The sequence below is a fragment of the Glarea lozoyensis genome (genome assembly GCF_000409485.1).
Source record: "Glarea lozoyensis ATCC 20868 chromosome Unknown GLAREA2, whole genome shotgun sequence".
Classification (NCBI taxonomy): Eukaryota; Fungi; Ascomycota; class Leotiomycetes; order Helotiales; family Helotiaceae; genus Glarea; species Glarea lozoyensis.
The window spans coordinates 281,625-295,355 of NW_007360994.1; the positions used below are offsets into that span (position 1 = coordinate 281,625).

Below are 13,731 nucleotides of genomic sequence, written 5' to 3' on the forward strand. Positions count from 1 at the left end.
TAACGAATATTTCATTTCTGTCATATATCACCAAAGCCCACAGCTAGCCACGAGAACCATAACTCCTCTTCATATTGCTGGTCCCGATTAAAACATGAGCAGCAGCAGCCACCCGCAACTCTTCCCGTTTAGGATTGACAAATCACTTACAGAAAGCCGAAGCCTTATGTCTCGAAGCTTAGAGAGAAATACAGAACTTGTATTGTGCAAACGAAAGTTCGAGGCGGTCTGAAGTAATAGAGGAGATGATTTGTTGTCTAGGATCATAGGGGAAATGATTCAGTGTTCGATGATAGGTGAGCCTGTTACGGGAAGATGCTATTATAGCAACTGTCTAAACCATGTTATGCAACTACGCTGGCTCCCAAAATCTAATTTTCTTCTTTCGTCTAAGCCCAGATTCCAGAGATTGAGTATCCTCTAACCTCGAAGCAACATCCCCCCTTGACTCGACTATGATACAGAAGCGCTCAAGCAGAGCCATCTGCAAAATCTATTGCATCATATGTGATTCGAAACTCATAAAACGTCGAACGCAACCGAACCTTGTACAGTTAACACTGTCTCCAATCATTTATTGTTCTTGATTATAGCGTCACCGTTCTATTTAAATCCTCGGTAATTCCTAGAATGATCAGTAAATGACCATTTATCATCGCCTGTGAAGTAGTCGTGTATTCTTAGTTAGCCGAATTTTTCGTAGTCCATCGTGTAAATGAAGATTATCTTCGTCTTGTCGCGGCAACTAGAATTGCCCCGGATAGAATTGACATGAGATTCCTTCTTAACGGAATCAAATGTTATTCGAAACATGAGTCACCAGTGTGTTGCAAGTCTGACGGGACACCTTACGACGGTAGAACAGCAATATCATCCCCAAGACATTGTATTATCTTAGATCCTTTGAGTGAACATACGATATTGTCTCCATTGTTGAGACTAAATGTAAATTTGACGAAAGGTGTGGTGGAGAGTTGTTTTTTGAAATCGTCATTGTTAGATGGTGTCCTGTCAGTTTTGCAATGCACTGGTGAGTTAATCAATTACCTTGACACAATATTAGCATATTGTTTTCAACATGCTGATGCAGTTAAAACTCGGTGACCATCCACATTGGAACGTCTTGCTCTCTTCTATACTTATAACGCACCTGCCACGGACAATCATAATCGTCCAATACATCTATCACCCCATTTTCGAGCCCATCCTCTTCATCACCCTGCATCGAAGCACTCAATTGAGATATATCCTCCAAAGTAAAAGAACTCAAACCCTCAGTAAGTATGGTTTCATGCATAACGCACCAACACGGCGGACGACCATTCGGGAAACTGACACCGGCCTTCAGCTTCGGGAACATGGCATCTCCAAGCACCCAATTACTTATCTTCTTTTTGAAATTAGGAACAAGCGAGTCCAGGTATTGAACAATCTTATCCTTATCCGGGTGTCGTTTCGCCTCTTGCATTTTTCGCGCATTAAAATTTGGATGACGGAACACGTGTTTGTAGAAATTGAACAGTTGCCACCGTTCCCACGTGTTGGTGCCATGAAATCCGTAGTCTCCGTCGCTCTCAACACTTAGATGAGTTTCAAATTTTGGATGGCAATATCCTTTGGTAACACGACAGAGGCAATAATGACCTGAGAGCGTGTGGTTGACCTCGGAGATGAGACGATATATACCGAGTTCTTCGAGGTCTGGTGGGTGGAACTCGATGCTATTTGCTTGGAAACTTGAAATATCAAGACCTCTTTGTTTCATCAGAGTTGGAAGCGATTTCTCATCATAAGCTTTTGCAATCTGTTCCAGCGATGCTCCGCTCTCCGCTAATCGAATGTAAAGTTTTGCAAGACCCATCGATTGAGCACGGTTGGTACAAAAGCAGAAACCAAATTTGAGCCAGTTGGAACTTAGAGGATCGGGGATATTGTTGAAGTCTCGGAGTAACATGAAGTACAAGTTTGCCACGTCCCTTTCTGCCCTTGAAAGAGGGCGATCTTCATCGCATAGTTCTTCTACTACGAAGGTATCCTCTAAACGTCGCAATGCAGCTGTTTGGTACGCAAAGTCGCCCGCCCAATTTGGTATTGTGCAGTCAATGAACGACCGCCGATGAAGGAACCAAGCGAAGCAAGGGCAGTCGTGATAACTATCCTTCCTCTCGTATTGTATTAGCTGTGCCATAACTTCCAGACAATTACCGAGCTCTTCGTCTACTCCCACCTGCAACCCCTTTATACCCATTTTGGATATCATGTGGGAGTAAAAGCAAAGAAGTTTGGCAACATCATCGCGCTCCATGCAATTATTGAATCCGAACGTCTTACAAAGATCATCGTCAGAGTATAGTTCAGAAATCGTCTGAGCTTGCCTCCGCTCGTCTCCCTTGGCATGAATCCATTTTCTAACATAAATTTTCAAATAGTCAACCTCGGCTGGCCGTTTTGTCTGCCTGCAAACAAAAACGTGCTGGCTCCAATGACTCTTCTGGCATGATCTCGAGCAATAAGTAGTTCGGCATAGGGTACAGCGAAGGTTTGATGTTTTGCGGCAAAGACGGCATGATTTGCTAGATTTGCCTCGCTTTCGTGGCATCTTATCGCTTCTCTCCATACCAAACTTGACCCGAATATGATTTTCCTTGTATATTTCTGCCTTCTCGAACGACATTTCCTGCGGCTTGGTGAGTGAACCTCCCATGATAGTGACAAACCCTGGCTTATCATAGCGGTCAACTGTAAGAAGGCCGTCGTTAAACACCGAAGGCATCATCATTTGTTGTCTGCAAGTCTTGTTAGCCATATAAGGTTGGAAAAGAGGGCTACTAACCTGATTTTGAGCTGTGACTTTTCCATCCGGGCTTTTTCTCTGTCCAGTACGGTCACCGTGGTGGAAAGGGCAGCGGATGATTGGGCAAGGAGACCAGGATGTCTGAAAGGATATGACTGATTCAAAAAGCTCTGCAGTAACATTTTGATATGAGCGAGAAATTCAAGCAAAATTGGTTGATGCTCAACGATGTAGGGTTCTACCAGAAGAATCGCTGGGATTGTCCACCTATGCATTATGGCTTCGTGGGTTCCTCGAACGCTGTAAGCGCCATGAATCCGAATCAATAGCCAACAGAGTAAACAACAAAGCTTGCTACAACCGATGTAGGGATGAACCTTTCGATCTCCACTTGACGAATCGAGGAATTGAGCATGACAGGATAGTAGCTGAATTTCAGCGTGAACGTGACATTTATCTCCCCTGAGTTTGCGAATGTTGTCTTCGATAACATTTTTTTCGAGATGTCGAAGCCAGCCAACTCCATTTACATATAATCCAAGGTTCTCGGCTACTTCGAGTGGTGTAGGCTGTGTTCTTACGGAATTTTGCACTCCCTTGGTGTGGTTCGCTGGCGGAAGAGGTATTGGGATACACTCCACGGACTTGAAAATAGGCATTGTCTCAGCGGCTTCAGTAAATACGTCCACACTGTAATAAATACGACAGAGGAATTTTAGAGCTGTAAATGCTTCATTTTGCCTCCTTTCCGAATTTTGTGAGTCTTGAAGGCGGACTTTTAGATGTGCTTTGATCGACGCTTGAAACCTAGGAGATCGCCAGATAGAAAACAAGGAGGGTAAGAGCTGCTTGAGGAGATCCCGACAGTCCTCTTTTTCATTCAAAGAAACAATCTGATCGATGAGTTTAAAAGTGTTGTCGACCTCGTCGTCGATTTGCCTTAGACTTTGAGCCGACAAAGCAGCCTTGGAAATGTTTTTGGCTTCATTAAATGGCGCGGAAGAAAATTGAAATTCGTTCCCGTTGTCGTCGATCCAACTGCGAGTGGGGAAGATTGGTAGTCTTTGAAGCCACTCCCTTGACAATCTGAGTCGCGTATCTTGAATTGTATAAGTTATCGGCTTTTCGAATTTCAGCGCTTTCCTAAGTTTGTTTAGATAATACGTAACCCGCGGGTGCTGATAACTCAAGATAATGTCGAGCATATAGATTCTATCATTCCCAGCCGCAGTCCCTATGTGGTGTCATGAGATGTTAACATGACAATTCTAGAAGCGCAAAACTTTACCTCCACTTGATATGCGTTCCATGTACGCCTTCCAAGAACTCAGAAAATCTGTGTCGTCTGTCGAATTATTCTGATTCAACCCTTCATTCTTTGCACAAAGAATAATGACCTTGCTATTTTCTTCGTCCATTATCATCATCGTACTAGACACGTGGTTTGGGTCGAGGACGCGAGCTTTTTTGACTGTGCGATCTGACTTGTATCTTGCTAGTATTTCTGCCAGCCGGTCGAGGACTTTGTTCCTCAATTCTTGGAGGTCTCGCTTCTCCACTTCCTCAGAGCTGATATTCTCGACATCGTCCACGCCCTCTACGAGGTCATCTTCTCCACTCTCAGCGTCGCTGGAGCTACTTGTCTCGGAAGAGGTTTTCTTGTTATTAGCAACCAGCTCATCGAGATTGGCCGGCCGCTCAGCAAGCAAACGAAGTAAACATATTGACGGCTGTAATTGCTCTAGCAAGACACTGCGGGCGACAATTGTAGACATATCTCGGTAATTTAGCTCAAACTTTACTATGAATCTAATTCCAGGTCGAAAATGCCCACACGAGCCTCAACGAGCTACTCCTCCGAAAACTGGCACTGCATATGCTGTGTAGCAGAAATATCATACCAGTGTCACATCTGATAGGCTCGGTAAAAAAACATCCCTCGCCGCCATCGGAACATCATAAATACCTGTATGCGATCCAGTTGACAAAATATGGTGTTTCGTCTACTAATTTCAGCAAACAAGACACTTAGACTGGCGCTCGACGTGAAACGCGCGATACAGATTGTTTATATCTCGTCTAACGCCCTTGAGTGCGCTTCAATCACATTTAGTAGAGGTCACACTCACACAATCAAAGCGTCTTAGTTGCGGTATTCTGAGTATCGTATTCTGAAGTCCTAGCTAGTGCTAAACACCAATACGATGCGTGCTGGAAGCTCAGATCATGTGCCACCCATCTCAGCTATAAATCAGTTGATATGTACGGCGAACAAGCAAACGTGTGCAGGTCAAGGCACATATCTGACACTAAGTAATGACGCCATTTCTCTGGGTATATACGACCAAATGAAAATATGCACGATCTAGGTCGTATTGAGCATGTCCAAGTGGGAAAGCCCGATTGAAAGGCGAGCTCACCCAAGCGAAAGTAATCCTGATATTACTTAAACGCAGCGCTAATAACAGCGCGAAGTCTGATTACTTGACCTTTTAATGTACACCCTGCGCTAATCTCGCTTCCGCCTCTCTTCTCTTGGCCCTCTTTGTCTTCTTTGGCTTTTTTGGCTTTTTGCTCGGCACACCAAGAACCACTGGTTTTTGCTTCTTAGGCTTCGGCGCAGCAGACTCATGACCACCTGTTCTACTTTTTCTCTTCCGACCAGGCTTATCAGAATTTTGCCTCAGTGCCTCGGTCGGTGCTAGATTCTCAGATTGAGCAAAGGCAGGATATTCCGTACTCGGATAATACTGCTGCCTACGATTGTAATCCATACCGTAGTTACCTCTCCCGGAAACATTGTACTGCATGTTATCTTCCGGATAATTCTGCATATGTTGACTGCGGTTGAACCCGCTGTCTTGGGGTCTAGGCTGATTTTGGGAGGCTTTTCCAAAGTTAATATGCCCACGCTGAGTCGAAGGATTTACTCTCGGACGAAGAAAATCTACATCATCCTCGCTGTCCTCAACTGTGAACGGATCATTTGCTTTGCCCTTACCCTTGATGCTGAAATCCTTAGGAGGGGGGATGAAATCGTTGACAGCCTTGAATTTAGGCAACGTGTAGTCAATACCTGCTGAAACCGCTCGGTCATTGCTGGCGTTATCGAGATACTTTCGGACGTTCCGTTGTGACCAGGTATAGCCACCAGATAATAACGGGCCTGAATGAAGTCCACATTCTGGGCCGTAATGACCAGTCGCACCACACGTGTAACAGTGTATAGGAATACGAGAAACAGTTCTGATCTCTTCTGGTTTGGGTGCGAAACTGCGCCAAACGAAATGGCAGTTGGAATCCCAGTGATCTTTGTCTTGGCATATACCACATGCTCCAGCCTCTGCCTTTGTTGCTTGTAATTTTTCCGGGCAGCTTGAAAAGGAATGGCCACGCTGGGAACATTTGCTACAACGTTGATTCTTGGGACAAGTAAAGTTGGAGTGTTTTCCTTGCTCTCCACAAATCCCACAGTCTAAAACTGCACACTCATTGCGCCAATGGCCATCGTCACCACAGGCAAGACATCGATGGATTGAGCTACTCGGACTGTCACCAGAGAAATATTTTCTTTGTAAAGCCATTTCAACAACGGCATCGACGTCTATGCCATAGGCTCCGGTGCTAGCACGAGATTCTGGTGAAGCATTACCCATTTCAACATCGTGATCAGAGCTTTCTGAAGATGAAGACCCATCTGCATCATCGGATGAAGGAATTGTGACGACTTTAGTCACGTCGGCTGGCTGGGGAGGCTTGCTCTGCGGCATTTCAGACAGAGTAGAGGACGTAATATCTCTGACATCAGCCTTGCTACAGCTCAGGTTGTCAGCGACAGAACTAGAGACGCGAGTGACGTGTTCGGCGCTGTCAGTCAATCGCGTTCTTTTCTGTCCAGGCTGTGTGACAGGCGGCTTTGCTGGGGTATCATGAAGCTTCTCTGGGCCACGCTTCATATCCTTGACGGGAAGAGGCGCGAATTTGATGGCAATATCTACTGCTGTTTCTGGAGTCAAGACATCGCTTCCTGTGGAGGTATCAACTAATCGCTGACGATATTGTGGTACATGCCAATACCAAGTTTCGATGTACCTGTTGAATGCTTCCCGAAAAAACCAGATTTTCCTGGCGCGAAGATTATCCAACTCCGTCGCGTTCATTCTTAAGAACTGGACAATCCAAATATTGAAAGACAGATCAGTCACTTTGTAGGGCAAGGCCTCTTCGTCCCAAACCTGACGCAGATGAAACTCTTCTCCGTTTATCCTGAAGGGTTGTTGTTTCTTGTTAATCTTATGTGAAGGATAAAGGGTTTTACCCTCATTCACCAAATCCATAAGGTCTCGATATCGACTGGGCAAAGGCCAAGTCTTTTCGCGCAAGAGCACAGGTTCAACCTTGGATGTGTCCAGTTCCAAGGCATTTGAGCTTCGGGAATCATTCCTAGATTTACTAGGCTGAGATTGGTCCGAAGTTTTGATTTGCTTCTTGTTACCAAAAGAGGTACGAAGTCCGGATTGAACACCTCGATTCCAACCTACAGCGGAGTTCGCTGGTATTTTATCGGGTGGAATCGCCACGTTCGCATCTCCTATAGACTGCCTCGCTCTCTCATCGCTTTGAGAGATTTGATCCTCAAGTACAGCGCTTGACGAATGGCTAGAAGCTTTCTGCGGGTTCTCGTGTTCCATCTCTAACACCTCAAATTCAGAAGCAGTCAGCTGTCTCTCAGCTGGTTTGGCCGGGGTGCCATCTGCTCCTACCACCAAAGCCTCTCTGTCGTGACTTGAGGTGTCATGATTCTGTTTTTGACGTTTAAGATGTGCTGGACGAGACTCATCATCAGAGGAAACAGCGCCTGCTGATACGTCAGGATAATGCATGTCTTGTAGGTCTCTCTTTCTGCCAACGACAACAGTTCTCGAGTCGCTGTCAGAGAGATCGTCCTCCATAATTTGATGAAGAGTTCGCGCGTTAAGACCGGCCGGCAACGATATCGTTTGTAGTTGTGAGAGAAATTGTTCTAGAGTGCGGTTAGCCTCGTCAAATACTATGTGTTGTGCGCAACTAAAGAGCCTTGCAACACAAGTCGTGGAGCATTAATTGACAATTGTCGACGTTGGGTTGTAATAATTTGTGGCGAGGTCTATTTGGCGAAATTGTTCGAACGTTCAAGTCCATCTGAATAAACTTCTTGGTAGTCGGACATTATAAACTCCGAACAGGGTCCATTATCCCTGACTACGGCGTCACTTCGCATTCAAACACGTGATATTCTCAACCTACCTCCTCACCAATCTAGACCAAAGAAGTTGCCTTCGGCCACGCAGCACAATTGACACCCTGTTTGACTGTTGTCCATCCCAGCTCATGTATCACGACATAATCCGACATTATCAGTTACGCCTTGTGTTGAAGAGCTCTTAATAGACCCCTTCATTGTCTGGTTGGGAGATTTTGATGTAAGCTTTCCCACCATTCCCGGCTGAGGTGGCCCGAAGATATTGAATACTCGTGTACCTTATGCGGTACCTCGACCGCGCTACTATTTGTATTGCAGATGCATAAAGCTCCCTCTTAAATACTTGGCATATACTAACGTATCTTTCACTAGAACCTGGCGGTATCACATCCGGCTTCCTCACCGCGTCTACTGGGCCCTTCCACCTTTCCATCTTTCACAACATCAAGCTATTGCTCTGTGGAGCAACCATACCACCCAAAATTCCACCCTCATCAACCGCCAAACTGTCTTCACCAATACTATTACCGCGAACCGTCTCTTACGACGCGACCTCCAAGCCCCCCCGTCCAAGTGGTCCGTACAGAGGGATGAGCGAACAACAGAAAACCGGGAGGAGGCGGCGGTCCAGTAGTTTGATATATCAGGAACCTCCAGAGACTATAGAGCATATGAGCGATCAAGCGGCGTTACCAAATTTAAATGCAGATTGGGTAAATGCAAAAGGTCAGCTCCTCCCATGTGTACATGCAGGATACATGCCTGGCCATTTGGTCTATTTCATTATTTCCCGCGCTATTATATTTCTTGATGCTAACGTAAATTTTGACTCAGGTGCTTGGACGATACACATAGTGCTGATTGCATGCCTTAAGATTCTCTTCGACATAATCCCAGGAGTTTCACAGGAAACGTCATGGACGTTAACCAATATTTCGTACATGTTCGGATCGTTTCTCATGTTTCACTGGGTTCGAGGAGTGCCATTCGAGTTTAACGCCGGGGCATATGACAATTTGAATATGTGGGAGCAAATCGATAATGGCGCACAATACACGCCAGCGAAGAAATTTCTGTTGAGCGTTCCGATTGTGTTGTTCTTGTTGAGCACACACTACACCCATTACGATTTGACATATTTCACGATAAACTTTATGGCTGTTCTGGGAGTGGTGATACCCAAATTACCTGTGGTAGGTTGATTTCTGTCGTGCCGAGAATCCCCGCTAATCGGTTTACAGAGCCACAGGACTAGGGTGGGTTTATTTTCGGGGGCACCGGAAGATAGGTAGAAAGCAGAATCATTGCATGGCGTTTGTACGATATATCGAGGTTACATGATGGGGTTGCTGATTACACTACAAGAATGGCAGCAAATGCATAAAAAGGATGTATTTAAAGCGGAAAGGAGTTGGCGAGTTTTGGCTACATGAAACATATCGAAGTTTAGCCTTTCTGGTCTCGTGTGATTCCGCAACAGATAGAGCGTTTGGGGGTGAGCTTGCTCATGAGAAGGGGAAGGGCTTCACTTGTTATTAGAGGCGATGGCTGCAATTCCCAAGTGGGATTTCTGGCGGTACGCGATACAGGCGTAGTATTCCGTTACGCTCCTCATTGAGCTCGTAAAATGATCTAGGTTTTCGAAATTATTTTACACACTTGCGAGTGCTGGTGGCACAGTAAGAGCAGTCTCCACAAACGTGACCCTTTTCCACTTGGTGCCAAGATTTTTATGGAAGCACTATCATGGAAGCAGTCGCAATTATCATATTGATCGAATTCCATCTCATTATAAACGAAATCAAATGCGGGAGACTACCTGGGTAGCTTGCCAATCAAAGTTCGCTAAGGTGTTAGTTCCGCGTGCCCTTTGAAGCTTATGTATATCAAAATATCAGCTGCAAGGCTTCACATGTATAAATATGTCTTTTTCGGCTCATGATCCATCAATGGAAATTTCTCTATATTGGAATTGGAGGGGACAGTGCTTGAGATCCTCATATACTCTTGTCGGTCGGTCGCCTACTGCGTTCGGATATATTTGGAACTGTTTTGTTCGATCATTTCATATTTTCGCCGGCATCATACCTATCGGTCCCAGCTTTCTCGATAACTTTATGGTTTCAGTACCGCTTGATATATCTCACCTTGAAAATCCTCATTCTCGTTGCCGTCTAGTTTCTTATGGTGGGCAATATAAATGGCATGGATTTAACAAACTACGGTCACGCACAATTGGATTAGCAGGAAGTTCTTGACAAAGCCTCAACGCGTCGTATTTACTGAGGAAAATAGATGAGACACACAACATTCGTCAACTATCAAATAAATACCGTGTTTAGAATGCCACTTATGTCATCCATTTCAAAACAATACTGATGGCAAAACGCACTGTCAGGCTAAATAAAACCGTTATAGCTATTCTGTTCATCTACCTTTGCCTAGTCCAATTACATACCCATGGCACTCTGTCCATTGATATTATCCGAGGTGAGGGATTTGATGGCGATGAGAGGAGGCTCTTATTAGTAAATGTAAGGCAGCTTTGAAACGTCTCCAGAATAAGACCTCTTCGAATTCCTACGTAGTTAATTTCATGGCTCCATCTTCTGCACGAGCGGCAGTCGGCTGAGTCCCAGGTGTGCTCTACTATGACACGGTGTTAGAAGTTTGTCTCTTCTGAATTTCTTATGGTCTTTCTTTTCTGAAGATGCACAACTGTTTACCTTCATCTCAGAAACAGCAACAATGGAACTTCAAAGGCTTGAATTCTAAGACTTTAGACTCCGAGACTGTTCTAAAAAAAAACTGAAGAAGTGTCATTTGATGACTCCATTTGTAAAATAACTATATCTATTAAGCATTAATTAACTCCGTTCTGGTAATGTATAACTCTTTCCCAAATTCAAACGCTCAGCTTTATGCAATCTAATATCCCCGTTCCCAAACCTGCTACAATGCTCAAAGAAAAGACAATGCCAGAATCGTACGAACGCCTCATGACAAGTTGTACATGCTCAGATACGGACCACCAACTTATACTTTAGGTGCAAATTTACTCAGGGCTCGAATCTTAGCACCGTAAATATAAAAGCAGATAGGAGCAGGAATCATGGCAATACACAGAAATCCCAACAGACTCGTTGCCCAGGCCACGCCAAGCGTATGATACATAGCTGTAGCGAACAATGGGAATCCAGCACCAGCCGAACTTCTCAGCAACGTATTTGCAGCGATGGCCGAATTCGCGTACCACAAGTAGACGTCAATGATGTAATTAAATCCTTGTAAGAAAATCATCAAGATTCCCCAGCCAATCAAGACGCTTGATATAACTTGTGGTACCCATGAGATATTTGGGGAGGAGGTCCATGCAAACCAGAACAATCCTGCCGGCAACAAAACAGAACCAAGAATCATTGGTGGAAGTCGTTCTTCTGGAATCACTCTTCCGTGCTCAATGAGCTTACGCTTGAATCGTGTTTTGGTAACTGTGATGATGGTTCCTACTCCGAGAGCGACTCCAAGTGCGATGCCGATAAATGGAAGTGCACCAACACCAGCATTCCAACCACGTCGTTCCTGAAACGATATGGGGTAGGCCTCGAAAAAGAGATAGAGCATCCCATAAATTAAAGCCATATAGATGGTAATAAGAAGTAAGATTGGTTCTAGGACGAGCATTTTAACCGGCCGGAGGAGGTAGACCTGGAGAATGGATTTGAAGTTGATTTCCTTGGTGTCAAGTTCCGAGTGGATGGCCCAGTTCTTAGTCTCAAACCTAATTCTCTTGGCGCGATTCTGGAGAATCTTTGGATGTGAACTCTCTGAGACGATGATGAGACCTAGGAGTCCAAAGAAAGTAGCCATGATGAGGGTTATCCACGCTGTCCAGCGCCAGCCCAGGTAGCTGTCAACGATGAAGCCTCCCATGATCGGTCCTGCTATTGGTCCTATAAATGTAGCTCCTGCGAATACACAGACAGCGACACCTCTATCAACTGCTGTGAAGAAATCCGCTAATGCGCCTCCGACAATGGCGAGTGGTGCTGAGGCAAAAACACCACCGAAGAAACGACAGAGCATGATGGTTTCGAGGTTGACGGCGACGGCGACGGGAATTTGAAAGATGGCAAAGAGAGTGTAGCCGGTGAAGAGTGGTAGCTTTCTTCCAAACACTTCAGAGAAGGGACCCCAGATCAAGGGTCCGACGGCAAAACCGAGCACGAACAGTGAGGTTCCCAGTGTAGTGACCTCGGTTGAGACGTGGAAAAGCTCAGCTGTTGGTCTTGTTGCGTTACTGAATACACTGGAAGCGAATGTTACTGTGAAGTAGATTAGCGAAAGTCTCAACATTAGGATGGTTGTTCCTTTGTAGGTGACTAAATATAATAGAGTTTAAGCTTACCACAGAAAGTCATCATTCCCATTGTCACAGTATTAATCCACTTCTTTCTTGCCGGCCAATTCATGGGATTTTCGGGGTCGTCCGGTCCATCCCACTCTATCAGATTCGGATCCTTCTGCTTCTCCGGCTCAACTTTCTTGTCCTCTTCGCCTTCAATAGCTTTTTCTTCGTCAATTGCCCTTTCCAGGTCATCTTCATTACTTCTTCCATCGCTTTCCAGAATCTGATTGCGTCTTCCACTTGATGTGTTTGTGTTTTGCTCTTTGAGCGTCCCGAGATGCTCCATGCTGTTGACGCGACTAGCTGGCTGAGTCGGTACTACGGTTCTTTCTGTACTGTGAGAAGTACGCATTTTTCTGTCAAGTCTAACTTGAAGTAAATTGAAATTTAGCAGCGAGAAGTCGATACAGTGCTGCGTTCCAGTCCAGATTCAGGAGGATTTCCAACTCGTCCGCTGGCAGTTGATCTTGCTGCACCGGACGAACAAGCTGACCTTGAATAAACAAGAAAAATAGCCAAGGAAAGAGTTGTAATATAATATACTATTCAGTCACAACATGGAAAACACGCCGAATAGATAATCCACGTGTTGATAATTAATCCACCCTCACCTTCCCCCCCACGAACATGACGCAAGCAAGAATCTTCCAATTACAAGAAAGTCATAAATGACAACCTTGAGGTATAATCGAGGATCTTTCACGTAGTGAAATTCTATTGGAGCACTTACCGATCGTAAACACTCGCGTCGCGAACAAGTATAAGGCCGAAAGAGCGAGCGTAACGAGACAAGGGCACATCGAGCAAGCTCCATACTCCTTCATGATCCTTTGTTCCGATACTGACAAATAAGCCTTTTCATACTATGATCTGATTGCTCGAAATGTGAATAAGGCTGTGTGGTGCCGCAGATCCGGTCAGCCGCATTCTCTATGTCGGCCTCATGGACAAATTCATTTCTAATCAAAAGGGACCTGAAGAAGATCTGGTCTAGGCTGAGATTGAATTTGTGAAGGGCGTAAGACTCGGAGGTTGAACAGATTCGAATATGATGAAAATAATCTATCTGACCCTTGATGAACGTGGTTTAGATACGTAAATACGGTCAGATTGATTAGATTTGCTGATGGAAGAAGTTGCGTTGTGGTGTGGATGCGGTATGGGCCACGGATTTAACGGGCTTCGCGCAGAGAGGCTCAATCGAGTCAATGGTGCGAGGACATCCATGAATAACTAGGCCAGAAGCGATTAGGCTCATCCCCCGAAACCAAGGTTTTTTTGGATCAA

General features: G+C 45.1%; 4 protein-coding genes across 4 annotated transcripts; 1 reads left to right on the plus strand and 3 right to left on the minus strand.

Moving 5' to 3' along the window:
* Positions 1-1,090: 1,090 nt before the first annotated feature.
* Positions 1,091-4,569, minus strand: GLAREA_03405 (HIT/MYND zinc finger-like protein; the record flags this gene model as incomplete). Its single annotated transcript, XM_008083658.1, has 3 exons — positions 1,091-2,786; positions 2,834-4,028; positions 4,083-4,569. The coding sequence occupies 3 exons, from the start codon at positions 4,567-4,569 to the stop codon at positions 1,091-1,093; spliced, it is 3,378 nt and encodes a 1,125-aa protein (XP_008081849.1).
* Positions 4,570-5,286: 717 nt separating this feature from the next.
* GLAREA_03406 (Retrovirus zinc finger-like protein) lies at positions 5,287-7,746 on the minus strand (the record flags this gene model as incomplete). The annotated part of the gene is made up of 1 exon (XM_008083659.1): positions 5,287-7,746. One exon carries the CDS (start codon positions 7,744-7,746, stop codon positions 5,287-5,289), a length of 2,460 nt encoding a protein of 819 aa, XP_008081850.1.
* Positions 7,747-8,707: 961 nt separating this feature from the next.
* On the plus strand, positions 8,708-9,328 carry GLAREA_03407 (uncharacterized protein; the record flags this gene model as incomplete). Its single annotated transcript, XM_008083660.1, has 3 exons — positions 8,708-8,762; positions 8,871-9,229; positions 9,278-9,328. The coding sequence occupies 3 exons, from the start codon at positions 8,708-8,710 to the stop codon at positions 9,326-9,328; spliced, it is 465 nt and encodes a 154-aa protein (XP_008081851.1).
* Positions 9,329-11,072: 1,744 nt separating this feature from the next.
* GLAREA_03408 (MFS general substrate transporter) lies at positions 11,073-12,796 on the minus strand (the record flags this gene model as incomplete). The annotated part of the gene is made up of 2 exons (XM_008083661.1): positions 11,073-12,361; positions 12,445-12,796. The coding sequence occupies 2 exons, from the start codon at positions 12,794-12,796 to the stop codon at positions 11,073-11,075; spliced, it is 1,641 nt and encodes a 546-aa protein (XP_008081852.1).
* Between the last annotated feature and the right edge of the window lie 935 nt (positions 12,797-13,731).